Source organism: Chaetomium fimeti (genome assembly GCF_033439085.1).
Source record: "Chaetomium fimeti strain CBS 168.71 chromosome Unknown B0H64scaffold_4, whole genome shotgun sequence".
In the NCBI taxonomy this organism is placed as follows: Eukaryota; Fungi; Ascomycota; class Sordariomycetes; order Sordariales; family Chaetomiaceae; genus Chaetomium; species Chaetomium fimeti.
This window is the reverse complement of record NW_026944332.1, coordinates 4,067,708-4,095,093: the sequence shown is the minus strand read 5'-3', so window position 1 is coordinate 4,095,093 and position 27,386 is coordinate 4,067,708. Positions and strand designations below refer to the sequence as shown.

The 27,386-nt window shown below is 57.3% G+C and overlaps 7 protein-coding genes across 7 annotated transcripts; 2 read left to right on the top strand and 5 right to left on the bottom strand.

Annotated features, from left to right (window-relative positions):
• Positions 1 to 13: 13 nt before the first annotated feature.
• B0H64DRAFT_169500 (WD40-repeat-containing domain protein) lies at positions 14 to 1,973 on the top strand. The gene has a single exon (XM_062798742.1). It carries the CDS (start codon positions 111 to 113, stop codon positions 1,602 to 1,604), a length of 1,494 nt encoding a protein of 497 aa, XP_062659918.1. The 5' UTR covers positions 14 to 110; the 3' UTR covers positions 1,605 to 1,973.
• A 1,313-nt stretch (positions 1,974 to 3,286) lies between these two features.
• Positions 3,287 to 5,039, bottom strand: B0H64DRAFT_342625 (arabinoxylan hydrolase). The gene has a single exon (XM_062801261.1). The coding sequence runs from the start codon at positions 5,010 to 5,012 to the stop codon at positions 3,333 to 3,335; it is 1,680 nt and encodes a 559-aa protein (XP_062659917.1). The 5' UTR covers positions 5,013 to 5,039; the 3' UTR covers positions 3,287 to 3,332.
• Positions 5,040 to 6,124: 1,085 nt separating this feature from the next.
• B0H64DRAFT_321862 (uncharacterized protein) lies at positions 6,125 to 7,683 on the bottom strand (the record flags this gene model as incomplete). Its single annotated transcript, XM_062800534.1, has 4 exons — positions 6,125 to 6,542; positions 6,630 to 7,305; positions 7,368 to 7,509; positions 7,570 to 7,683. The coding sequence occupies 4 exons, from the start codon at positions 7,681 to 7,683 to the stop codon at positions 6,125 to 6,127; spliced, it is 1,350 nt and encodes a 449-aa protein (XP_062659916.1).
• A 656-nt stretch (positions 7,684 to 8,339) lies between these two features.
• B0H64DRAFT_442717 (uncharacterized protein) lies at positions 8,340 to 8,849 on the bottom strand (the record flags this gene model as incomplete). The annotated part of the gene is made up of 2 exons (XM_062806664.1): positions 8,340 to 8,612; positions 8,694 to 8,849. The coding sequence occupies 2 exons, from the start codon at positions 8,847 to 8,849 to the stop codon at positions 8,340 to 8,342; spliced, it is 429 nt and encodes a 142-aa protein (XP_062659915.1).
• Positions 8,850 to 9,737: 888 nt separating this feature from the next.
• B0H64DRAFT_398166 (major facilitator superfamily domain-containing protein) lies at positions 9,738 to 12,135 on the bottom strand. The gene is made up of 3 exons (XM_062803931.1): positions 11,688 to 12,135; positions 11,450 to 11,617; positions 9,738 to 11,341 (listed from the first exon to the last, which is right to left on the bottom strand). Exons 1-3 carry the CDS (start codon positions 11,778 to 11,780, stop codon positions 9,887 to 9,889), a joined length of 1,716 nt encoding a protein of 571 aa, XP_062659914.1. The 5' UTR covers positions 11,781 to 12,135; the 3' UTR covers positions 9,738 to 9,886.
• Positions 12,136 to 12,147: 12 nt separating this feature from the next.
• B0H64DRAFT_169343 (Alpha/Beta hydrolase protein) lies at positions 12,148 to 13,879 on the bottom strand. Its single transcript, XM_062798741.1, has one exon. The coding sequence runs from the start codon at positions 13,617 to 13,619 to the stop codon at positions 12,279 to 12,281; it is 1,341 nt and encodes a 446-aa protein (XP_062659913.1). The 5' UTR covers positions 13,620 to 13,879; the 3' UTR covers positions 12,148 to 12,278.
• Positions 13,880 to 27,082, top strand: B0H64DRAFT_461504 (uncharacterized protein). The gene is given in 5 exon segments (XM_062807506.1): positions 13,880 to 14,322; positions 14,389 to 14,865; positions 14,930 to 17,043; positions 17,059 to 26,466; positions 26,500 to 27,082. The coding sequence occupies 5 exon segments, from the start codon at positions 14,140 to 14,142 to the stop codon at positions 26,747 to 26,749; spliced, it is 12,432 nt and encodes a 4,143-aa protein (XP_062659912.1). The 5' UTR covers positions 13,880 to 14,139; the 3' UTR covers positions 26,750 to 27,082.
• The last annotated feature ends 304 nt before the right edge of the window (positions 27,083 to 27,386 follow it).

Genomic DNA, 27,386 nt, shown 5'->3' with positions numbered 1-27,386 from the left:
AAGACGACCCCACCGAAAAAGTTCCCAGTCCACAGATTTTGACGCGAATTTGCGACCAAATCGGCGACAGAGCCATCGGCGCAACCTTGACGGGTCAGAAACACAATACAATGGCAAAGCGCACTGCCGATGAAGAGACCACCGGCCCTCTCAAGGCCGGCGGGCGCCCCGACGCTATGGATGTCGACGACAAGCCCGCCGAGATGGGGGAATTCGAGGACGAATTCGAGGATGAATTCGAGAGCGAGGACGAGATCATCGAGGCCGGCGTCGATGGGAGGCCAGATGCTGAGCGAGAGGCCGAAGAGGCAATGGACGTCGACTCCGCTGCTCCCGGGACCTTTATCGTTGGTAGAACAAAACTCGAGCCCGGCCAGACCCTCTCCCCCGATCCGACAACATACCGGATGTTGCACAACCTCAGCACCCCGTGGCCATGCCTCTCCTTTGACATCATACGCGACGGTCTGGGCGACAACCGCAGTGTGTATCCCGCGACCATGTATACCGTCTCCGGAACGCAAGCCGAGAGCACAAAGGCTGGCGACAACTCCATCATGGTCATGAAGTTCAGCGGTCTTAGCAAGATGCAGGGCGCCGACGGCGACGAGTCCAGCGACGAGGAGGACGAAGACGAGGACGCGGACCCAATTCTAGAACACAAAAGCATTCCTCTCAATACCACTACGAACCGGATACGAGCCCACCACACGCCGTCTCAGGACCCGTCGAAACCGCCGACAACCCTCACCGCGACAATGACCGAGTCGACCAACGTCTTGATCCACGACATCACGCCCCATCTTGCCTCCTTCGATACTCCGGGTACCGTTATCACGCCCCAACAAAATAAACCTCTCAGCACGATCCGCGCCCACAAGGCGGAGGGGTACGCCGTGGACTGGTCGCCACTCCATCCCGCAGGCAAGCTCCTGACGGGCGACAACGACGGCCTGATCTACGTCACAACACGGACCGACGGCGGCGGTTTCGTGACCGACACGCGCCCCTTCCAGGGCCACACGTCCAGCGTGGAGGAGATCCAGTGGAGCCCCTCCGAGGCGTCCGTCTTCGCGTCCGCGTCCAGCGACGGCACCATCCGGGTCTGGGACGTGCGCAGCAAGGGCCGCAAGCCCGCGCTCTCCATGCAGGTTAGCAACGTGGATGTAAACGTCATGTCGTGGTCCCGACAGACGACACACCTGTTAGCCTCGGGTGACGATGCGGGCGTGTGGGGGGTGTGGGACCTGCGGCAGTGGAAGCCGAGCGCGGGCGCAAATGCCGCGTCGGCGCTGCAGAGGCCGAGCCCGGTTGCCAGCTTCAATTTCCACCAGGAGCAGATCACGGGCGTTGAGTGGCACCCGACAGACGACAGTATTGTGGCCGTCTCGGCGGGTGACAACACGGTTACCTTGTGGGATCTGGCGGTTGAGTTGGATGACGAGGAGAGCAAGGACACTGCGGGCGTGCAGGATGTGCCGCCGCAGCTGTTATTTGTGCACTACCAAAACCAGGCCAAGGAGGTGCATTGGCATCCGCAAATACCGGGCATGCTGGTGGCGACGGGCGAGGAGTTTAGCGTGTTTAGGACGATCAGCGTGTAGGAGATGAGGGTGCAAAAATGAACTTGGGCAACAGTATGCAATGTGTGGATGTTATGATCCTCAAGAGCTATTAGGGGGAGACTGATAGATCTCATATTAAGGCGCATGAACAACTTGTTGCATCATGTTAGCTCCATACACACTCAATCCTCTCAGCAGTCACAACACTCAATCACGGCACCACACCGCAAACAACTTGCCCCCCTCAAATCATCTTCCATTCATCTCTTCCGCCTTCCTTCCTTAAACCAAAACCCAAGCGCATACATGCATCATAGCCGTCCCAATACCGCCAACATCAACCCGCAAACCAACCCCTTAAATGCACCTCTACTCCCCCAATCACTATACATGAAGCCCAAGCTCACTCCTTACGTACAACCTTGCATCAACCCGTCCCCCCATGAACCAATATCCGTCAAACCATCGTCACTCAACCTTCCACGCTTGCTTTAAAACCTCCAGCCGTCAAACCGTGTGCGGAACTAAACCGAACGGAAGCGGGGACCAAAACGATGTGAAGCGAAGCCGGTGGTGGTGTCCGGACCTTGTATGGCATCCAGAGATGGAAGACTTGAAAATTGGTTTAAGTCCCGGTACCCTCGAGGTGGTGAGGGCCAGCTGCGGTGGGTGAGTCCTCTGCGTACCTTTTGACGGCTCGGTGCCGGTTAGTAGCATCATCGAGGGCCTTGAGTGAGGGCGACCGTAGGTTGGGGAGACCACGAGGGTATTCGAAGTGGTGTTGTGATGGGTGAGGTGGACAGAGCGCGCGCGCAAGAGAGTGGGACCGCTTGGTATAGGAGGATATAGGCCGTTGGGTGTTGTGGTGGGGTTAGGAATGGACGACAAGGGCTCGGACTCGAACAGGTTGTGGACCGTACGCCATGGCGGCGGGAATCACTCCGGGGCAGGCCTGCGCGACTTACCGTCCCAAGAGCTGGGTGGCTCTGGACATCACTGCGTCCTACTTGTCAGCCAGGTTAGCGACCACGCCGAAACTTACCGGAGGACAACATGTCGCTCGCGGTCCGGATCAGGTCGTTGGCTTCGCTTTACGCCCTGGGCGGTGGACTGATAATAAGTCAGTTGCTGCTAGCTTTCAAAGCTGCGGGCCGGCCAGTGTTAGTCGGGGGCCATGCTGAAACTGCTGCATCGGAGACTGGCGTTAACGTCCGTTCTAGGAGGTATCGAGGATCAAAAGGGGACGAAAGGTTAAACAAACAATAATGAGTGGTAATGAGTCGAAAAGTCAAAATAGTAAGAGGAGGTCCTCAAAATGATCCAACCGCAACGATGGAAAAGGTTATAGGACAGACATGTTCATTTTCTCACACACCTCGGAGAGTGCCAACCAATATATACCCCAACTTCATTTCCCCGTGGTGTCACAACGTGGCGATCGAGCAGCCGACCCCTCTTCAAGTCTCGTCATGATGGGTCAGCCGTGAGGAGGTGGCACCACCTTGACCGCGTCAAGTGATGTTGCCCCACGAATCATGTCGCCAGTACGGAACACTAGTGTGGAAGTCACACAACCCCTTCTCTTGCAACCATTTGGTGGCCATCTTCGTATCAGACCCCTTGGAGACAGTGCATCTCGGCAGATCGGCACATAGATATGCCAAGTCATCCAGTTGGTTCGATCAAACCCAGAACAACCACTGGCAACACAACCATAGTGGGCTGTATCATTTCGGGATTCGATTCTCCTACTTGCAACTATGGTGCTCACAAGGGTTCCATCTGGAAGCTCTTGACCGTAACCTCTCCTCCAAGGTCCTTGGTGCCAAAGTTGAAGACACCGAACCTGTACCCTGTGAAATAATTCCATGCGTTGGTCATCTTCAGGGCCGGCCCAAGCTTGACGAAAGTGTTACCCCCGTCCACGCTGTAGGCGAACGACGTGGTCCTCTCTGTGTTGGTTCCAAACGCCGGCGTGATGTCGGCCTCGATCCTAAACCAAACATCTGCCGTGTCGCTCACGGTCGGACCCGTCTCGGCGGTTCTGCCCGTTGAAGCAGTTGTCCAAGTACCCTCAGTCAACCGCAGGTCGTCAACTACGACAATGCGTGCCTCATTCCCTTCCTTCCACACACCGATGTACCCAGCCCGGTCCCGGAAGAGCACCGCGCCAGCCCTATCACCGTCCTTCATCTTGCTCACATCCAACCTGAAGGTGCCGCTCGACTTGGGCCCGGCAATGCGCCGCGTCAGCGTGTTCCTCGCGCCGAACAGATCATCCGTCACCGTCGCCGTCTGCAGCACCAACCCGCCCTGGTCGCCCTCCGCAAACGCCCACTTGGACGTGTCCGGGTTATGGTTCCACTCCCAGTGGTGGCTCAGCTCCGAACCCTTAAACTCCTCCAACTCATTGCTATCCGGCACCGTCTTGCTCGTCTCCACCGGCACGGGGTAGCTCTTCCCCCAGTTCCCCTGGTCGTCCGTGACCAGCTCCGGCCAGCCATCATCTGTCCAGGCCAGGGGCGCGACAACGGGGATGCGGCCGCCGGGGTAGGCGTCCATGAAGGCGACATAGTACCAGGTGCCGTCGGGGGCGTCGACCATGCCGCCCTGGTGGGAGAACCCGGCGTTGGCGAGCGGGCCGTTGATGCGCGACACCAGCGTGCGCTGCGTGTAGGGGCCGAGCGGGCCCGACGTCGACTTGAGCACGTACTCGGCGTCCGCCGGCCGCGTCACCAGGATGTAGTACGCCCCGTCGACCTTGTACATGCGCGCCCCCTCGATGGTCGTGCCGCTCTGCGGGGTGAAGACCGTCTGCGAGCGGACCTGGCTGAGCCCGTCGGCGGACAGCTGCGCGATTTCGATGTTGGGGTTGCCGTACGCCACGTACATGGTGTCGTCGTCGTCGATGAACAGGCCGCTGTCGTAGTAGCACGAGTCGATGGGTGGGTGGGATTCCCATTGCCACTTGGACGGGTCAACCTCGCCGTCGTTGGTGCCGGCGCCGGTTCCCGAACTGGTCCAGATGTAGGTCTTGCCGAAGCCGATGCAGCCATACCAGTAGAACTTGTCGTTGGACTCGCGGTAGCGGAGAGTCGAGGCCCAGATGCCCTTGACGTAGGCGCCGGGCGTACCGTCGGTGAGGTTGTACTGGTCCCCAAAGTTGAGGGTGGGGACGGAGTGCGTAACGGGAGTCCAGTTCACCAGATCGTAGGACTTGAGGACTGGGGCGCCGGGAGAGTAGGCGAATGTAGAGGACGAGTAGTAGAAGACCGACCCAACCCGGAAAACGTCCAAGTCAGGATAGTCCTCCCAGAGCACGGGGTTGTTGAACTCCGTGGCGCGAGGCCGGAGGGTTGTGTCTACGGCAGCGCCAGACACCGTGCCGGTGAGCAGAGTGCAAAAGGGGAGAAGACGGTTTAAACGCGCCATCGTCACGGGAACCATGTTGGGTCTCTGGTTCTCTCCCTAGGTAGGTGGGACAGAATGGAGTCTTTGTTCGAGCTAAACTTAACCACAACTGGTTAATGCTAGAATGCCGTCGCTCTGATAAGCTGGAGATCTTGCTTAAGGGCGACCTGACTTATATATCATACTTGTATCTCACTCCCGGGGAGTGGTGGTGCCGGTGAACCTCCGCTTCGCAACCCATGGGTAGCCGACATTGTAATCCTTGCACTACCATCATTGGCGCAATATTTGCGTGGGAAAGGAAGAAAGTAGTTGCAGATCCCACCGGCGATGTTACATTTACGCGAATATGGATCAAGCGCACCAATGGTACGCGAAAGTATCCTGGGCGGTTGAATTGTTCTTGTCCCTCGGCACGAGCCTTTCTAATTTGTTTCCGCCGAGCTCTCTTGATTCGCGCGCAAGGCATGGCCAAGTCATATTTGCCTCTCAAACGGAGTTTCCTGGGGGAACCTAACATGGAAGATACTCGTCATGACTACAAGTATTTTCGCTCCAACCAGAAATGGTGGCAGTGACGGCATTGTCAATAACCTGGTGGATTCCAGTGTACACATGCAAGTATATCATTGACAAGCCAGAATTGGTTCATTGTGTTATCCGTATAAGATTGGAATAATCGAGTGCCAACTGCCCTGGTAGGGAGGGATAATTTGTACCTATTGAGTCCTCCGCCCATCGATGCCAAGTCATATATCAGAAGCCATTAGACGGCGTACATAACGAAAGGTTCTCTAATTATCTTGTTTGCACATTCTACTTACGAGCTGCCAAGATGATAAGAATTAATATGTCCTCTTAGAACCTCTAGCGTTGTTGTTTACAACCTCCTGCTAAGCCCATGAGCCATCCCACGAAGCAAAAAGAAAGAAGAACGAGTTCAGACGGTGACAAATTTGGCACAAACTCATCCGACTACCTAGCCGGTTACGGAACCCCGTACATTGTAACTAACTACCTAATGACTGCACGGTACGAGTACACTGAGCCTAAAGAAGAAAAAGGAGAAAATGAAAGGAGAACTGGCCTAGAGGTGAGGTCATGATTACCGAGCTCAGCCAGGCAAAATGCTAACCCTAATAACACCCTCACTGACGAACATCCCTTAGCGGAATACGCGCAGGGTATTGGATAATGAGCTCCTCATCATCACTTCGCTGGAGTGTACTGTGAGAGTTCACAGACCAATAATGACCGGGTTCGGGGCCGGCTACGGAATGGTCTACCCGCACTTCTGAGCGCATTACCGGAGCGGAGCGCAGCTGGCTATCCTCCTTGTTGTAGTGCATGTATGCCGAGGACGCGACGTTGTTGGTCCCCGTGCCCAGAGTCTTGGGGAAGACGGCGACCAGCATCTGCCGCAGCACGGGCATGCATGCGCAGAGGGAGCTTGTGAAACCTTCGATGGTGGACCAGCGGATGATATCGAAGAGGACTTGGGTGGGGTTCGTCGAACTGGTGATGTCCTTAAGATAGGAGAGTCGGACGCAGCATACGACGGTGACACTGCAAGGCTTGAGTAAGTAGTTGCTTCGGGGACAGTAAGCTTGAGAGGGGGGAGAAGAGGGGGGGATTAAGAACACGGAGACTGACAATGCTCCGACCCCAAACATAGCCGCTACACCAAGCTTTTTCTTCCAATGGAGATTAAGCCGGCGTACATTCCATAGAGGTATGGCCATCATCCACACGTCGAGCACGATGCTAATCACGGCACTGCTCAACTGCACGCCGTCCTTGCTCACACACTTGCCGCCTGGTGAACCGTCCCAAACCCACCAATACTGGACCGGCCAACACTGGAAAATACCAAGCAAGAAGAAGACAAGGCCAAAGAGGCAACTGAACACAATGGTGCCCCATATGAACTGGCGTGTCCGTCGTCCGGGGAAGATGCGCAGGTAGAAAAAGAGAAAGGTGAGCTTCAGGGCGGCAACCTGTGGCAGGTACAAGACAGCGGAGACGAAAGAAAACTTGAAGATCCTGTCAATGTTTTCCAACGGGACAGCCCACATGTCACGGCCGAGACCGGCCGGTGCGAGTACGGCGATGGTGAGGCACATGGATGGGATGCCGCCGAAGAGCAGGAGGAAGACGATCGCGTAATCGTCCCACCAGATTGTCTGGCCTCTGGCACGGAGCTTGAAGACGATTCGCGACGCTACAACCACGACAGTGGTGACCAACATGGCGATTGCCTCTCGCACAAGCTCGTGTGACCGGTCGCGCACTGGTTGTCCGCATGAGGTGATCGAGATGTTGTGCGTGGCTGGTAGTGGTTGTATTATTAGTCGTTGAACGGTTCCGAGGCTCGGATGTTGAGCAACTTACTGAGGGCTTCTCGTACGGTGCATATTTGCATGACGCATTTTGTCATGAAGTCGTTGAAACCAACATTCTCACAGGTGCAGGTCTGGTCGAGGGGGTTCGGGCAAAACGATGTTTTGGTAAAGGCATCTATGATGCAGGTTTGCTGTCATGGTACTGGGGCGTTAGCTCATCATCCTCCAGGCCTTGCCAGAGGGAAACTCACTGCGCAAGGGGGATAGATGGCCAGAGGGTTTGAGCTCTGCTCTCCCTCCGCCTGGGCCGTGATGGTCTCGGCGAGTAAAAGGAAAACTGCAACAAATGCTAGATGGAACCGCATTGTGACAAAGTTGGATATGAGCTTGCAGCGAAGTCAGAGCCTGAATGAGCTGGAATGGCATGGAGGCGTGATGAGTTGGCCCTGGGCTCCGACGTTGGGGTGAAGGCTCGCGAGTTACCGCTCGGGGCCAACCTCTGTGAAGAGTACACTAACAATGGCGATTTAGCCGCTTTTCTTGACGCCTATACTATCTAGATTGGCACACACGTTATGACAGTCCAAATTAGTGGCTCCATTTGCGTGTTGGATCGGTCACATCAAGTGTCGTGGCCGGCATCCATCTTGTGGCAGTTGGGCTGTGCCGCCTTCAGAAAGACGGAATGTGTCAGCTGACTTCGGGGAAAGGATAGCCATGTCCATCTTGAAGAGATACATGAGGACTTGGCGACGGCATATTATCTGCAACTACATGATGGAATAGGAACTTGGGAGGGTTGGGGGCGGAAGGAGGACTGTCCCGAGTTTCGACACAGGTACCGTCACATCGAAAAGCGGTTGTGGCGCCGCCGCACCCTCGCGTCAATCTTGCCGTTGTCACACAGGTTGAAGCTCAAAACCGGACGATTCGTTTGATTTACTGTGTAAACTTGAACTCAGGAAGCCCCCCACCCCATTTCCCTGCTGGCCGCCACACAACTTGGCCCCCGAGCGTTCGCTTAGGCGGCGGCCGCTCCCCGAGCCTCGCCTCCCGTGAGGTGGACGATCTCGTGGCCGATCACAAAGTGGCCGATTGAGAAGTTGCTCCGCGTCTGGGCGTCCTTCTCGAGCTCGATCCACTCGGGATCTTGGGTGAGCGAACGCATGTCATCCGGGCTGCGCAGCCAGTAGGACAGAACGAGATCGTAGTCGGGAACGGTCCATTCCGCCCGTCCCAGCTCGTTCTTCAGCACATGACGGTAGGGCTCACGGAGTTGCGGCGGGGTCAGTGTCTAACAGTCGAGCAACATTAGCAGGGCGCAGTCCTAGACCGCATGCATAGGTATTCAGGTCCTCGACAAGGTGATTCTCACCTGCGCCCACTGGACAATGCCGTGTTTTTTCATCAGGGGAACGGCCTTGGGAGGATACTCCACAGTAGCCCACTTGACAAAATCTTCAAACGGGATGTCATCCTTTCTGTAGATGCAGACGTCGAACTTGAGAAGCTGGGGGGTTTCGCTGGCCATGATGTGGTCGAGGAGTGAAAAGGCGGGATGTTTCGCTGTGTTCTGGTTGGAGGTGTTGGTTGGAGGTGTTGGTTCGAGGTGTTGATTCAAGTTTGGCCTTGCCTCCACGGTGCAGCTCCAAGAGTTCGACTCACCGCAGCCGTCGAGATTTATCTACCGCGAGCAGTTGGTGCTTGGAGGACCTGGACGGGATGCTCCGCCACGACATACCTAGCCAATCGAAGGGAAAGGGTCCCCGCCCAGTGCAACCACCACGAGAGCCGAGAGACCAGCCAACGGAGTTAAGGTAGTCGATCCCATGGTCAGCCAAGCAAGTACCGTCGGGCTTTGCGGCGCTGCCATATTTCTGTGCCGCCCTCGACCGGCCTTTCTTCCGGAACTATGCATAAGCCACCTATCTCTTTACCGCGGAGGTGATACTACCCACCCAGGCACCCACCAACGTGGTGTGACACGGGAGGGACTTGCTTGCGGAACCGGCGATGGGATAGCTTGGGCGCTTCGAATATCAATCTAAATCAGGAACCTACACAAATTCTCAGCCTCAGTACTGCAGTCTGCGCCTCTTGTTTGTCACAAACTCAATGTCCCTGGGGGACGGGGAAGGAGAAGCAGGGTAGTGTCGGCAAGCCCTTATTTATGCACATACATAAACCACCTACCTATCTAGGCGACGTAGGCCCCAACGAAAGATGGAAACAAGTTCACTGAGGGGCACACAGGAACCTCGGCCTTTGACGTGTTTCGTACTGTGGGCAATGCCTTGCGTCGTTGGCACTCTGTTGGTCGGCTCCGAGTACCACCCAATCATCGAAGCAACCAGGGCTTAGACACCTCCCCCAATTTGCCCATTGAATTCCGATGCATGAGCTGCGAGTCCGTTGGTAAGAAAAGTTTGCCTGGGGCCCCAAACGCTACTGGATGCTTCTCAGCGGAATTGGGCTTTGCGTAGGAAAAGGTTCGCCTTCGAGATATCACACAACACGGTATGAAGTTTCATACGACTGATACAGATAGTTTGGAAAGGGCTACCTATTCTACTCTCGGATGCCTTCCTTGTGTCCTGCTTCAACACTCTGTTCCGCCGAGCTGACAGTTGCCGAGTTATTGGCTGGACTGTCATTCTTGCCTTCGATCAGGCCAAAGTCAGTCTTGAGGTCCTCCCGCATCTTCACCTCCTTGATCACCAGCGCCACCAAAAAGCCGAGGAGACCAAACCCGATGGCGACTTGCCAGATCAGCCGTAAACTATCGACGTAGACAGTCTTGACTTGATGTTTTATGTCTTGGGGGAGGGACTGAATGAAGCCTATCGAGGCCAGTCCATAAGCCCCCCCGTTGCGCAAGGAGTCGGCGACTGTGGCGTCACCTACGCGGCCACCGTCCAGGAGGCTGTTGACATGCGAGTTGAAGATGGCGGTAGGGATGGCGATACCCCAAACTCCACCAAAACTGCGCAGGAAACCCCAGGTGGCTGTGGCAATGGCAACATCAGAGTCGGGTAGCGGCGCTTGCACGGCAGGAAGCGTGCAAGTGAGTAGCATGCCAGACCCCGCCGCAGCCACGACCTGAAACCCTACCCAGTAGCCTTTGGACGAGTCGATATCGAGCATGGAGAACAGTCCCATGGAAACGGTAAAGAGTGAGATGCCGATAAACTGGAAAGGTCGGAAGCGCCCCGCGGCCGTGACGCCCCCGCCGGCCAGGATGGAAAACGGAATCATGATCATGGAGACTGGAAGGGTGTCAATTCCGGATTGGGTGGGCGTAGACTCCTTGACGGCCTGAAAGTAGATTGGTAGCCAGTACGCCATCCAGTATGTCAGGATGGACGCGATGAAGGTGAGACCAAATGCGCCGAGCGAGGTGCGGTGAGCAAACAGGCGGAGGGGCATGGTAGGTTGAGCAATGAGTGTGGTGGATTCGATGCCCAAAAATACACCTAGACCCAATATGCCCAGGATCAAGGGCACAAGGGTTCTCCACGAGGACCATGGATACTCGGTTCCTGCCCAACTAAGGGCGAGAAGGACTGCGGTGACGGATGCTGCGAAAAGCGCGTTTCCTCCCCAGTCGACCTTCATAAGCATTCTCCCGATCGAGTCTCTGTTGTACCGGACGCGGAGGAACAGGAGGAGCGGCACTAGGGACACGGCGGACACTGGGAGATTCAGGTAGAAAATCCAGCGCCAGCTTGCGTGCTCGGCAAGACCGCCCCCGATGAGCGGGCCGACACACATGGCGACGCCGAAGATGCTCATGACCATGCCGAGATATTTGGGTCGGTCCCGCAGGGGGCAAAGATCGCAGATGATAATCTCGATCATGACCAGGATGCCGCCGCCGCCGGCGCCCATGATGGCTCTTCCGACCACCAGCATCGCCATGCTCGTGGCGGCACCTGACACAGCAGAGCCAATAGCAAAGAGGATCACCGACAACAGCGTCATCGTTCGACGCCCGAAGATGTTCGATGCTTGACCGTACAATGGCTGGGAGAGCAAGAACGAGGGACATGTCAGCGTATACACCATGAAAACGACTCGAATGGTGCCTCAAGATATCTGTGCCTCAAGATATCTCAGTGACTAGGTACCTACCTGAAACGCAGTCATGGTGAGGAAGTACGCATTGGCAACCCAAACATAGATTGTCTCGCTGTGGCCGCCGGAACCCAACTCCTTCACCATGGTGGGCATGGCCGTAGCGATGCACCCAATCTCGAGCCCGGCCAGGATCGACGTAAAGGAAAGGGCCACGAGGATGGCCTGCGTGAGGTTTATTAGCGTACAGAATTATCAAACCGTCGATGCACGGGTTAGTAAACAGGCGACTTACCCAGAACCGCCAGCCATATCTGACCTGCTGTGGACCGGACTTGTTCTCCGGAGTCTGTTGCTCTGGGACTGTCGAGCCTGCCGTCGGTTCCATCACGTCTCCAAACGAAGGTTGTTGCTATGTTTAGCCGCAAGGTGTTCTCTATGGAACTACGCGAGACGGGCGATTCTCAAGCTGCAATGGGCTTATCAAGAGCGCGATCAAAGAAATTGACGATGTCCGTCAGGACTCAGGAGCTCGCCGCGGAGAGCTCTGAACTTTACGAAATGGTCGGGCACGGAAAGTGAAGCAACCATTCACAGCTCCCGACGGGCAGCAGATCGTCAAGTTGGGGGCCATCTTGGTCTCGGCCGCGTCGTTGGTCAAGTCATTGCCGTGTCCGACTGTGGTTAATCTGTCAATGACGGGTTGGATGCAGGTTGGTTCACAGCTCGAACAGTGCATGGACGGAATTCAGTGGTTACTTGAGCATGGGGGTCTGATTGGGTATGTATTCCGCCCACTCGACACCGTGGTGTAACAGGTTGTCCTCCCCTCATTCCTCTTCCGGCCCAACAGCAGCATATCTGCATAACACGCTGCGCCGCGTTCCTACTTCTGCTGTACGCCGCCCGCGTCCCGATCCAAGCCATCTGGGTTGATCTCGAAGACATGGTTCAACCAGCAAAACATCTTGCAGTGAAGGTGCGAAAACGCGCCGACCTTTGCATGCAACGATCCTTGCCCCCAGCCGTCAGGAATCCACAACTGCTTATCCTTGGCCTCGTCCAACTGCGAAAGTGCCTTGAAGATACGGTACGTGCTGTCCTCCAACGACCAGTACAGCGTGTCTCTGGCACCCGTGATGAGGGCAGGGCACTTGACGCGGTCCAGGATGCTCGTGTCATCGTCGTTGCACAAGCGGTAACGAGCCAGCTGCTGGTAGACTTCAGCCGGGGTCTCGGCTCCTGTGGCGAGCATCGCATGTTGGAATTCGAATCGCGTCTGGAAGTCCCAACGCTGCGCAGCCCCCAGCAACCAGTTGAATAAGGGCGCGCCCAGTCGGTCGGGCCATAGAATGCGAGGCATACGTGATGCCATCATGTCGCCCAGGTCGTAGAAACCGTCGATCGAGATGACGGCTGAGACACGTGCGTCAGTTGCACCCCTGAGCGCGAAATATCCACCCATCGACGCGCCTACCAGGGCAATGCGTGACAAGTCCAGTCCCAGAGCTGGCTTCTCGTCGCCCAGCCAAAAGACGTGGTCAAGAACAGCTCCGATCACCACCTCCCAGTCTGGCCTCAGATACGCTCGACCATGTGTGCGCCGTGCCACAACGCCCTGTCCAGGACCCTCGAAGACGAGGCAGGCGTATCCCCGGACGCGTGCGCCGCTTGCCATGCCGAAGTAGAGCTCCTCTTGGGTCGCATCGTATCCGCCGGTGACGACCAGGAGCGGCGTCTTTGTCCGGTTGCCCGGGCGGGTAGTGTTGGCTGCGCCGCTGGCCGCGCCGCTGGCCGTTGGCAGGAACAGGTATCCCGGTAGCGTCGTGCCCTCGTACGGGATTTGCAGCATCTCAACGGCGCTATCGAGTAGGGGCAATGCCCGTTGGAAGTTGTCCGACGACTTGAGCAATGCAGCGTGGAGGCGTGGATCACCCGGTTGGACGTGAAGCATGAACTCACTGGCCCGCCGGTAGTTGCATGCTCGCAACAAGGCCCACAGCGCCCCCTGTCGGTCGTTTGCCCGGAGGGCTTCATCCGCCACCGCTTCGACGGTCTCAGAAGCTTCGGTCCAAGCTCTGTACCAGCTCTCGGGGTCGTCTTGCTTGATCTTGTCCGTCGCCTCCACCCACTCGCCCACATCGCAGCCCAGCAAGGGCGCCGTGCCCAGCACACGCAGGAGCTCGAACTGGAAGAACTGGGAAAGCCGGGGCGCCAGGTTCTTCATGTCGTGTTATTCTTTCCAAGGTCGCTGAAAAGTGTTCTCGGCTGGGGTGTTGGTCCAAGGTGGTTGTGGAAGTTGCAAGCTTGATCGTCATCACAGATAGGCTGAGGCACAGCAGGTTCATATGTTCGGCTCTCTCGTCACGTCGCGTCCCGTGTGGCTCTTGGCTGCGGCGGTATCTCGGCCATCCTGCTCACGTCCTCCGTCTAAGTGTTTGGAATGGAGGGCTCGGTTGGTGATTACCCAGATCCCTCATGTACGGACGGTATTCCGTTGGTTTTCCAATACTTTCCCACACCTTCCCTTTTCGTAGAACCGCCAAAGCTTCCCGATGGGCCTAAACACAGTGAGGGGTATCGAGGTAGTTGCTACGTTTTACCTTACGACTGGCACTTAACTTATTCTCATCCCGACAGGCGGTAGAAGAGTGGGCTGGCCATACCGCCGTCCCGGAAACGATTCCGCTTTCTGTACCAATCTGCACCAATCTGCATCAAGACATCAGCGTGTAAACGTCCCGAACATGGCTAAACTGCCTCCTGAGCACATCGCCATCACAGGCACCGCCTGTCGCTTTCCAGGAGGGGCAACCTCACCGTCAAAGCTCTGGCAGCTGTTGACCAATCCACGGAATGTTCGGACTCGGATACCCACCACCCGGTTTGATCCCGATGGCTTTTATAATGAGGATGGACGTCGGCATGGGGTTAGTAATGCACAACGAGTTTACCGGTTGCACGAGCATAACACTAATGATCCATAATTCTTACAGTGCACAAACGCCGATAAAGCATATTTGCTGGAAGAGGATATCCGTCTCTTTGACAATGCTTTCTTCGGAGTCCGGGCGGCTGAAGCCGAATCCATGGATCCCCAGCAGCGTCTTCTACTTGAGGTCGTGTTTGAAGGACTCGAATCCGCAGGCTACTCCATTCAGCAGCTTCGCGGCTCGTCAACGGCCGTCTACGTTGGCCAACTGAACGGGGACTATTACGATGTGCTGCTGCGAGATGTCGAGAGCGCACCCCCGTACACGGCCACGGGCACGTCTCGAAGCATCATGTCCAATCGTGTCTCTTACTTTTTTGACTGGAAAGGGCCATCCATGACTCTTGACACGGCCTGCTCTTCCAGTTTGGTTGCCGTGCACCTTGCCGTCCAGTCACTTGGGAGGAGTGAGTCCACAGTGGCAATTGCCGCCGGTGTGAACCTCCTGCTCGGTCCTGAGCAGTTCATATTTGAGTCAAACGTGCGTGTAAACAAGTACTCTGCACCCGATAGAAGCTTTAAAGCTAATGCGCGGGATCCTTTAGCTCGGTATGTTGTCGCCACAAGGTCGATGCGCCATGTGGGATGCCAGCGCCGATGGTTACGCAAGAGGAGAAGGCATCGCTGTCGTAGTGCTCAAGCCACTTTCACAAGCTTTGAGAGATGGCGACTTTATCCACTGCATCATCCGGGAGACAGGCGTGAATCAGGATGGCCGCAGCACTGGTATCACCATGCCCAGCGCCACTGCACAAGCTGACCTGATTCGATCGACCTACCTCCGGTGCGGCCTTGACCCGCTCTCCCCGGAAGGTCGCTGCCAGTATTTCGAAGCGCACGGCACTGGCACGCCAGCTGGTGACCCAGTCGAGGCACAAGCCGTGCAGTCCGTCTTTTTCCCTGTCGAAAAACAGGAAGACATGGCTGACGCTAGCCAACCCAACTCTCTCCCTGTTGGCTCAGTCAAGACAATCATAGGTCATACGGAGGGGACGGCTGGGCTGGCCGGCCTGATCAAAGCGTCACTTGCCATCCAGCATGGTGTCATCCCACCGAATATGCATTTCCAGCACATGAACCCTGCCGTTCGACCGTTCTGTGAACACCTTTACATCCCACTCTCGCCACAGACGTGGCCACGTCTGCCAGAACATGTACCCCGACGTGTCAGTGTCAACAGCTTTGGCTTTGGCGGCACCAACTGCCATGTTATTGTCGAAGGCTGGCAGACAGAGGACGAGAGAGAAAGTGTGGGCTTGCAGCCATGCGGCCCCCTTACCATCTCAGCACACTCAGCTACTTCACTGGTCTCGGCAGTCTCTTCGCTTGCTCAACTACTTCAGACCGGAAACGGAGTTAACGACGCAAATCTGGCTGATCTCATCTGGACGCTGCAAACGCGGCGCACTGAGTTCCAGTTCAAGGCCAGCTTTGCAGCTTCCGCCACAAAAAAGAAACTAAGCCAGCAGCTGCACGACTGGCTCGCCGTAAACCGCGGTGACAACAATTCCAGCCTCCAACTTGCCAGAAGTCGGCCCATCCCGGCAGAGGCGCAATACCCACCCATCCTCGGCATCTTCACGGGACAAGGCGCACAATGGCCTCGCATGGCGGCGACGCTGCTCGACAAATCCCGGTGTTTCCGCCAAACCATCCAGTCGCTCGAGCAGGCACTCGCCACCCTCCCTGACGCACCATCGTGGTCTCTGCAGGAACAGCTCCGAGCGCCACCCGAAACGTCACGCATCCACGAGGCTGCCGTATCCCAGCCGCTCTGCACCGCCGTCCAGATCGGCCTCGTCGATCTGCTGTCCGCCGCCGGCATCAGGCTGACCAAAGTGGTCGGTCACTCCTCCGGGGAAATTGCCGCGGCCTATGCGGCAGGCTATCTGACCGCCCCGGACGCCATCCGCATTGCTTACTATCGCGGCATCAGCGTCCGGCGTGCGTCGGGCAAGGGCCGGATGCTGGCGGCGGGCATCACCCTGCGAGATGCCGAGTTGCTTTGTGCCGAGCCGCGCTTTGTGAGGAGGCTGGCTGTTGCGGCGAGCAATTCGCCCACTAGCGTGACCTTGTCGGGCGATGCGGATGCGATGGAGGAAGCGCTGGACGTCCTGGTCCAGCGGGACGATGTCTTTGCGAGGGCTCTCAAGGTTGACACGGCGTATCACTCGCATCATATGAGGGAGTGCGTGTCCCAGTACCGTGAGAGCTTGGAGAGGTGTGGCATCAGGGTCTTGAATCCGGGCGGTGCACAGGGAGATATCTCCTGTGTCTGGTATTCTAGTGTGCATCCGGGGTTTCCCGTTGATCCTGCCTCCCTCAGCTGCAGCTACTGGATCGATAACATGGCGAACCCGGTCCTGTTCTCGCAAGCTGTCGAAGCTGCGTTGCGGGATAGTGAGCCGTGGTTGTCATCCCAGACGGTGGTTGCGCTGGAAGTTGGGCCGCACCCTGCGTTGAAGCAGCCAGTTACGGACGTTGTAAAAGCCGCGGGACTTGAACTCGAGTATTCTAGCGTCCTGCGGAGAGGCGCAGATGACATGGAAGCAGTGTGCGCGGCCCTAGGCTTCGTCTGGACGCAGTTTCTCGGAGGGTCGAGGCAAATCGTCGACTTCGATGGTTTCAGAACTGCCTGCGTTGGAAACGAGGACAAACAGTAGCGGACCCTTAGTATGGATCTGCCAACTTATTCCTGGGACCACGAGAGGCCGCTGTGGAATGAGTCTCGCGCTTCCACGCACTTCCGAACTCGCAACACTCCACCTCATCCCCTCCTTGGGAATCTCCTTCTAAACACTGATCCGTCAGAGCTTCGCTGGCGCAACATTATGAAGTTGAGCGAGATGGGGTGGCTTAAGGGCCACAAGTTCCAGGGTCAGGTTCTCTTCCCAGCTCAGGGATACGTCAGCATGGCAGTTGAAGGTTGTCTTGCCTTGAGCAGAAAGCACAATTCTGTGCGGATGCTTGAGCTCGAAGATCTGGTGATTCACCGCGGTCTCACTCTCCAAGACGACGACGAGTCGGCTGGTACCGACGTATTTTCTACATTGACCGTTGTGATGCGGAGCACGCAGCAGATCGTGATCGAATTCACTATTTGCAGCGCCCCAGTGGACAGCAAGCCGGATGTGCCCGTTGATCCAGCTCATCTGAACTTTAACTGTCGGGCCACTCTGGCACTGGAGAGTCTGGAGCGTGAAGAACCCGTCTCTGGTCCCGCCGCACACCTTCTACCACCGCGAGTGTCCCACGATAGCACTACCCTTAGCCCAGTCGATGTCGCCCAGTTTTATTCTTCCATCGCCTCTACTGGGTTGGAATACTCCGGAGACTTCTTGGCCGCCTATATCGAGCGGGCCAACGGCTTCGCAACTGTTCAGTTTAACCGCCCTAAAGTGAATGGGCTTCATCTGCACCCGGCTCTACTTGATGTAGCCTCGCATGGCATCCTTGCGGCGCTGGCTGCCCACCAAGAGGGGATGCTCTTGACCACGTACCTCCCGACCTCGATTGTACGCGTGCGTGTTGATGTTGCCCGGCTTCTGCGGTTCACAGGCGCAGAAGGGAACGCACACACGCAAGGGACGGCTGGTGGTCATCAGCAGTTCGAGCTGAGTGCGGACTGTCATGTCTGTGTGAGATCGCCGACTGAAATCCGCTGCGACGTGGATGTATTTGGTGGACCAGATGAATATCCCGAGATTCAGATTGAGGGTTTGACCTGCTCGCCTTTCGGGTCATTCACCGAGCAGGATGAGAGAGCCATCTTCTCGCACTCTGTGTGGAAGAGGGATATCTCGTCTGGCATTGATTTGACAGCCACGGACCGAGAGTTTGACCTGACCAAGCACGTGGAAGAGACGGACTTGGTGACGCGAGCTGTCTACTTTTATCTGCGCAAATTGCGAGATGAGTTCGACCCTGAGACCATGCCCACCGCTGGAACTAGTGGTAGTGCGAGTACGCGCGGTGCTTCTAACCCATCCTTGACCGCGTATTGGGACTGGGCTGTCGAGCACGCTCTCCCTAGGATTGAGGCCGGACAACACCCCCGAGTCCACAAGGAATGGGCCAGCGACTGTCGCGAGTTTTTGATACAATGGGCGCAGCGCCTCCCTGACCTCATTGACTTGAAAGTTGTCATGGCCTTGGGCGAAGCGTTGCCGGATCTCTTCAGGGGCCAAGTTCCAGCTCTGCAGCTCCTGATGCAGGACAACATGCTTACGGACTATTATCAGCGGGGCCTTGGATTGAAGCAATCGAACAAGCGCGGTGGTGCTGCCGCAGCGCAGATCGTCCACCGCTACCCGGACATGCGTATCCTCGAGGTTGGTGGGGGCACGGGAAGTGCAACCCTTGCCATTCTATCACGGATCGAGGACAAGTTTACTTCCTATACCTTTACCGACATTTCTTCTGGGTTCTTTGACGATACGCGTCAAACCCTGGGAAGCTATGCTGCAAGGGTGGTGTTCCAAACCCTGGACATCTCTCGCGACCCTAGTGGCGAGCAGGGCTTCGAGGCCGGCACATATGACTTGGTAGTGGCATCCAACGTGCTGCACGCAACGCCGACGCTGGAAGACACACTACGCAACTGCAGGCGGTTGCTTCGTCCGGGAGGATATCTGTTGCTGGTGGAGAACACAGCTAGCACTCTCTCCACAGAGTTCATCTTCGGCACGTTGCCCGGCTGGTGGCTCGGCGCGGACGAAGGACGAGCGGATTCTCCGCTTGTCAGCGAGGCACGCTGGCATAGTTACCTACTTCACAGCGGTTTCTCCGGTGTTGACGCGGTCACTCGGGATGTAGATGAGGACTCTCGCTATTACACCTATTCTATTATGGTGAGCCAGGCAGTTGACGATCGTGTCACTCTCCTTCGCGAACCGCTCTCCACACACAACACGCCTAAGATGGGAATCCCCAAGCTTGGCGCCGTGAAAGTCATCGGCAGTACGGAACTAGCCGGGCTTAAGATGGCCTATGGTGTTGCCTCTCTTCTCTCTCCATTCGCGGAGAGGGTAACTGTCGTGGACAAACTTGAACTTGTCCGTGGCTACTTTCCTCCCGACACCGCTGTCATATGCCTGGCAGAGCTGGTCGAGCCAGCTTTGCGGGACGTCACGCCGGAGCGATTATCCGCGATACAAAACATCCTTTGCAAATCCACACACGTTCTTTGGCTCACTAGGGGGCGGATCAGTGGCGATGAACCCCACGCTGGCATGGTTCTCGGTATTGCTCGCTCCGCCATGCTGGAGTTGCCGGGACGCCCGATGCAATTTGTCGACTGCAATGAGCTGGATATGAACCAGTCGACCGCACGGTGGATCGCATCGACGTTCTTGCGAATGGTCCGCCTCGGCCGTTCCGAGTTTGACGACGTTTTGTGGAGAAGGGAGACCGAAGTTCTGGTGGACGGCCGCGGCAACGAGCTGTTGCCGAGGATCATACCCCATAAAGAACTCAACAACCGTTTGAACTCGAGATCCCGGGCTATTGTGGACAACGTCGACGTATCTCAGAGAACCCCATTGCATCTTGTGTCAGTTGGGGAAGGCTCCTTCGAACTTCGTCAAGTTCCTGAGTTACGCCCGCCGTCACACTCACGAGATTGTCGCAGGAAGACGCACGTGCGAGTGTGCGTTCGGTACTCTTCCCTCTGCGGATTCAGACTAAGGCGTGCAGCCGCGGTAGTGTACCTGTGTCTCGGTACGGAACAAGATTCGGGCCGGCAAGTCATCGCCTTGACTCCAGTCAATGCCTCGTATATCGAGGTTCCCGTTGCGGACACTTGGGGCGTCGGGACAGACGGCAAACCAGATCCAGAGACTTTGAAGTACCTCCTCAGATGGATTGTGGCACAAAGTCTAGTCTACAAGTCACATGGGCGCAACATCTGGGTCCACGAACCGGATACCGCCCTCGCCAGAGTCTTGACTGAGGCCGCAGAGCACTCCGCTAACGGGGCGCGGATGTTTTACAGCAGCTCCGAGTATCCCTCCAAGCTTCCAGGGGACTACACATTCATTCACCCCCAATCTACAGCACGGATGCTGGGGTTGCTAGCACCCCGGCAGGTCAGCGTCTATGCCAACATGCATGGCGGTGGGAGTGAATGCATGGTGCTGGATGGCTTGATTCGTGCGTCCATCGGCGACAAGGCCCGTGTTTCCATGATGCCGCGCCTGGTCAACAGCTCCGATAAGGGGTTGCCGCAGTGGGAAGTAGAGCTGGCCTACAGCGAGACGGGCATCCACCGTGTAATCTCCACCCACTATAACCAGGCGACAGGCCGGACTGGAACGGTCGCCGAGGAAACCAGGTCTCGGGTCCTACCAGTGCAGTCTCTCGCGTCTGTTACTGGCAAGACCCTTCCCGACGTGGCAGACGTCGTAGACTGGAGCTGTGTTGGGCAGACCAGCATACCTGCCATAGTCCGGCCCCTCGACGCCCGTTTCCTACTCTCACCGGACAGGACGTACTTCTTGGCTGGCTTGACGGGCTCCATGGGCTTGTCGCTTTGCGGTTGGATGGCTGACCACGGGGCGCGGTACTTTGCGCTAGCGAGTCGGAACCCGTCTGTGGACCTGGAGGTTACAGCAAGACTCGCTCAGAGAGGAGTGACACTCCGTGTTCACTCAGTAGACCTCGCCGACCGCGAGAGTCTCACAGCCGCCCGCCGCAGCCTGACAGCGCCGGAACATGGATCCGCCATGCCTCCTGTGGGAGGTGTCGTGAACGGTGCCATGATTCTACGCGATAGAGCTTTTGAGAACATGTCAATCGATGATTTCGAAGCTGCGCTTCGCCCAAAAGTGCAAGGGTCCCTCAACCTGGAAGCCGTCTTTGGCGCCCACGACAACCTCGACTTCTTCATCTTCCTCTCGTCGGCCTCTAGCGTGCTAGGCGTTCCCGGCCTGACAAACTATGGGGCTGCCAACCTCTTCATGTGTGGTTTAGCCCAACAGCGAAGGCGTCGAGGTGCGCCCGCTTCCGTCATCGACATCGGCGCCCTCGCAGATATTGGGTATCTTACCCGCTCGTCCAACCCCCACGAGGCTGGTGAGCTCGCTCGCAAGCACAACACGAAGCCGCTGTCAGAATCTGACCTCCACACCATGTTCGCCGAAGCAGTATTTGCCGGTTCACGAAATCTTGAGCAAGAGGCTGATATCATGACCGGGATCGGCTTCTGGGACCTTTCGAGTCCAGACCAGGCACGGAGGCCGGGCTGGTTCAACCAACCGAGGATGTCGCATTATTTGGTCAGGAGTAGCATTGACCCTGGCTCCGGGGGTTCGAAGCTAGGAGGGATCGGTGTTGATAACAAGCCCAGTATCCGGCGCCAACTTTCTGACGCCGGGGCTGATGGTCATGCCGCCTTGCGCGTCTTGGAGTCCGGTCTGCTGCAAAAGCTGGAAAAAGCGCTGCAAATACCTTCTGGGACTTTGGATGCCCAGGTGCCGCTTCTGTCGCTCGGTGTAGATTCGTTGGTAGCGATTCAGCTGCGGTCGTGGATGGCCGAGGAACTCGGCGTCAACATGGCTGCGCTCGGGATCCTGGCGAGTGCGTCAGTCAAGAATTTGAGCGCGGAACTGTTTAGACAGCTGCCGGACACGGAGCCGGAGGGCGCTACATCCTCGGAAACAGAGGGTGCGAACTGTGTCACGTCAACATCCACTCCAACCCCCTCGGCGGTTGTAACAGATCCCGATTACTCGGAATCATCAGCTTCGCTGCACATTCCAACGCCACCCGAACCAGTTGCTGCTGCTGTTGCCGGAGATGATGAGGTCAGCTTTGACCCGGAAGCCGCGGACATTGGTGTTGCACCTCTAAAAGAGACATCGGGGCATACCAACGACGAGCCGCGCAACCATGCTCTGGCTGAGCCAGAAGCAACACCTACATATATCCGGGAGGGGAACCTCTCCCCTGGCCAGGGTCGGCTGCTCTTCTTGGACAGATATCTGGCCGACAAATCGACGTATAACTGTGCACTCGCCGGCAGGGTCTACGGAACCCTCGATATCAACAGACTGAAAGATGCGCTGGGGAAGATTGTACAAATGCATGAATCCCTCCGCACCTGCTTTTTCTTCGATCAGTCCTCGGGAAAAGGCCGCCAGAGAGTCAAAAAGAACGGCGGCTGCGTACTTGAACATCGCATTGGCCGACCTGGCAGACTTCCTCGGTTTCAGGCTGAGCTGGACCGGATGCGCAAGCACGAGTTTAACCTGGCGGACGGCGACATGGTCAAGGTCACGGTACTACCACAAACTAGGAACCGACATATCATCATCGTTGCCTACCACCACCTCGTCATGGATGGGCTTAGCCTTGTCGTGTTTCTTCGCCAGCTAGAGGCCGCATACTCAGGCGCCCAGGACCTAGCACCCCCGTCGTTACAAGCCATCGATCTAGCCGAAGCATCTCTCGAAGGGTATGCCGACCCCGCGACGCTTCAAAAACACATCGCGTTCTGGCAAGAGCTCCATCGCGACGGACCGGCCCCCTTGCCCCTGTTTCCCTTCGCTAAGACCAAGCACCGCAAGCAACCCCTCGACGCCTACGGATCCTACAGCTTTCAGGTCAAGCTAGGTGCGGACTTCGCCCAGCAGGTCAGGGCTAAGTGCGCCCAGCTGCGCGCGACGCCGTTCCACCTGTATCTCACAGCCCTGGCGGCCTTTCTGTCTCGGTGGCTGGACATTTCCGACCTTTGCATCGGCATCGTCGATTCCAACCGCCCTCACGGCAACACCGACACGATCGGGTGCTTTTTGAACATGCTTGCGCTGCGCTTCCGGCTGGACGGGTACTCTGGGTTTGACCAGCTGGTATCGCAAACACGCGATATGGTGTTTTCTGCCATGGCACACTCTGCCACGCCGTTTGATACGGTGATCGACCACCTCCGCGTTCCCAGGGAGGCACACCATCCGCTGTTTCAGGCCGCCATAAACTACCGCATGGGCCATGGACCGACGCGTTCTATGTGGGATGATGGATGCGAGGTTGAGTGGACTGACATGGTCGTGGCCCGTAACCCGTTTGACCTCCAAGTGGACATTACCGAGATCGGTCACGCAGACGGGGTCTGGATCTCTTTGGGGGTGCAGAGCTACCTCTACTCGGATGTCGATGCTGGGATGCTGGCCAAGTCGTTCACCAGCTTGGTCAAGGGCGCGATCGACGACTGCGGCAGTGGGATATCTGCACCACCCACGATTCGCAGCCTCAACCTCGTGGACGACGCAGACCGGCTGACGGCAATCCGTCTCGGGTGCGCGCCCACTCTGCATTCGGGTGAACTGCCGCGTAGCCTTGTTCATTGTGTCGATCAGGTGGCATCCCAGCACGCAGACGATGTCGCCATCAAGCATGGTTCGGGCGTACCGCTCACGTACGGGGCCATGATCCAAATAGTCAACCAGATGAGTCACTCACTGCAACACAGCGGTGTGCGTGCTGGGGACTTCGTCGCCGTCTACCTTGCCGCTTCGGCCGAGGCGTTGTGTGCCATGCTTGCCATTATGCGTCTGGGGGCCATCTACGTGCCTTTGGACCGACGCAATCCCATTGAGCGCCTAGGATTAATCGTCGCGGACTGCCAGCCCCGGGTATTGGTATACAAGGGCCATGAGGACTTCGCTGCGGTCGGCCAGCTCGGAGATCAGGCACGTGGCTCGGCGCTCCTTGATCTTGGCCGCTTAACACAACCCCCGGGATCAGGACAACAGCCTACAGAGGGAGTCGATATCTTGGCGACGGCGGACGGATCCGCTTGCGCCATCTATACCAGTGGTTCGACAGGGCGGCCTAAAGGAGTGCTGCTAACGCATTTTAGTCTCCTTAATCAGCTGTGTGCCGTACGGAACATGCTCAACATCGGTCGGGAGGTCGTACTTCAGCAGTCATCGTTGGGTTTTGACTGTTCGCTGGAGCAGATATTCGGTGGGCTTGCGAACGGAGGGACTGTGGTAATAGCGCCGGAGGAGGCTCGCGGGGACCCTGCAGCGCTAGCCGCCATCATGGTAGCCGAGGGCGTCACATGTACCGTCGGCGTGCCGTCTGAGTACGCCGCTCTCCTCACGTTCGCGGGAGAGACGCTGAAGAGGTGTTCTACTTGGCGTATAGCCGTCAGCGGCGGGGAGAAGCTTACGGCAAACCATGCCGCCGGTTTCGCTTCACTGGATCTACCTCGGCTGCGGCTCGTCAACGCGTACGGTCCGACCGAGGGGACCGTATCCTGCACTCGTGGCGCCATCGATTATCGTGCGGTTGCGAGCTCGATGGAGGACCCGCACATGGGCCTGGTTATGACTAATTACTCCATTGTCATTGTTGGTGAGGACATGGAACCGGTCCCTGGCGGATGGCCAGGCGAAATCTACATCGGCGGACAGGGGGTCGCGCGCGGGTACGTCAACCGTTCTGTTGAGGAACATGAACGTTTCGTCACGCCTGGGTTTGCGAAGAGGCTCCGCCTGAGAGATCAACGGTTCTACCGCACCGGAGACTTGGGGCGCATAAGTCATGACGGCACGCTACATTTCCTCGGCCGTATCGAGGGAGACAGCCAAGTCCAGATCCACGGAGTGCGGGTTGAGCTCGATGAGGTGGCGGCTGCTATTCTACGGACCGCCGGGTCAGACACAATCAGCGACGCGGCTTTGTCATTGCGGGACGGTAGCTTGCTGGTCGCCTTTGTGATTCTCAGCCCTGGGCTGCGAACGGCGGAGCGAGCCTCCATTGCCAGATCACTCGCGCAAGTGGTCGACCGCTTGCCTCTGCCAATGTACATGCGGCCCGCGTTGATGGTCCCAGTCGCGGAGCTACCAATAACGGTGAATGGCAAACGCGACCGTCGGCGCATCGACGCTCTCCCTATCCCAGATGGCTGGACTTTCGGGGGTAGTGCGGAGGAAGAGGGACACCACCCCCTGACGGATGTTGAACTACGGGTGAGAGAGGCCTGGAAACAAGTCCTTCCTCCCGCCGTTCGTCCTGGTACCCTCGGCCCGAAGTCGGACTTTTTCCGCGTAGGGGGCAGCTCACTGCTTCTCGTCCATCTTCAAGCCGTTTTGCAGACAAGCTTCGGCGCCGATATTCCACTGCCCGAGCTTTTCCGGTCCAGCTCGCTCTCCGGCATGGCGGCACTACTAGAGCATACCCCGACGATGCCGCCTTTTGGCATTCTAGACATGGACTGGCCCAGTGAGGTCGAATCTCTTGCGAGTGGACTCGTCGCCCCTTCGACGCACCTCAAACGCAATAACCCGAACGGCCCCCAGCCAGACGGCTTAACAGTCCTGCTCACTGGCGCCACTGGGTTCCTCGGAACGCAGCTCCTCTCCCACCTTATCGCCGAGTCCCGCGTCGGCACCATCCACTGCGTCGCCATCCGCCGTGACCCGTCCGGGCGCCCGAGGCACGTCGCCCTCTCATCCCCGAAAATCGTCGAGCACTCCGGCGACCTGGGCGACCCCTACCTCGGCCTCTCCCAAGAAACCTTCAGCCAACTCGCAACAGAATGCGACACCATCATCCACAACGGCGCCGACGTGAGCTTCCTCAAAACCTACGCCTCCCTGCGCGCCCCCAACGTCCTCTCCACCCGAACCCTCGCCGAGATGGCCCTAACAACACCCACACCCACCCCCATACCCCTGCACTTCATCTCGACCGCCTCCGTCGCCCATTTCTCCCCCCCCAACACAGCCACCACCTCAACCCCCCTCCCACCCATCTCCCTCCAGCCCACCCCACCCCCTCCCCACGCCGCCCAAACCGACGGCTACACAGCCTCCAAATGGGTAAGCGAAGCCCTCCTCGAGCGCCTAGCCGCGCTACACAACACCCTGCACGTGCACATCCACCGGCCGGTATCCCTCGCCCTGCACGGCGCGCCGGCGACGGATATCGTGGGTGCGCTGTTGCAGATGGGCGGGGAGATGGGCGCTGTGCCGAGGATGGGGCATGGGGATGGGGATGGGGAGGGGCGGGTGAAGGGGGTTTTGGATCTGGCGGGGGTGGAGGAGGTGGCGGGGGAGATTGTGAGGGGTGTGGTTGGGTCGGTGCCCGTGGTGGTGCCACTGGCGCTGAGTGAGTCTGAGGGGGGAGGAGGGGGTGGGAGGGTGGTGTTTCAGCATTACGGTGATGGGGAAAAGGTTGAGCCGGGGGAGTTTGCGGGGTTTTTGAGTGGGAGGGTTGGGAGGACGGTGGAGGAGTGGGAGATGGAGAGGTGGTTGGAGGAGGCGAGGAAGAGGGGGCTTAATCCGCTGGTTGGGACGTATCTGGAGGACTGGTGGAGGGGGGGGAGGAAGCTGGTGTTGCCCGCGATTAGCAAGACTTAGGGGGTCTTCTACAAAGTATTCCATCGACATAAATGATAGATGAGGTGTGGAGAGGCTCAGGGCTTCTTTGTAGACATGACGAAGTTGGCTTGGTATTAATGGCCCTCCACCTATACTGCCCCTGGTGTTAGGAGCTGCGTGACGTTAATTTTGTTTGTTCCTAATTCCTGATAGTTCAAGAAAGAGCGTTGCTTGGTAACCGTTGGGTTCAGCAACAAAAGGATATGAGAGAACAGGAAAACGTGGGAATTTCGCACCAAGCTGGGTGGTGATCCCCTGAGAACCGCGTTTACCCTTAGGTTTAATCTTGATAACAAGCTGAAACCGGATACCGTGTCTTTTGTGTTGTAGCGCAATGGCGAATCCGGCACCTCCCGTGGCGCCCGGCGCGACAGGCGCGACATGCGCTTCCGCGTAGGCTTGAGTCGCATTGCATATGCGCCTCGACCCGGCGTACGTCTTATGGGGGATGGGGTAGTGTGACCGCAACACAATTGCTGCCCAACTGTACGCGTGTGGTGAGACACAGCTCGCAGCGATCGGCATGGAAATGCGTCACAAGTCTCGTTTCGCCTTAGCTACCTACCTTATTATTGCCGCCGGTGAACGGATACAGACAACTTTGACAGCTGAAATT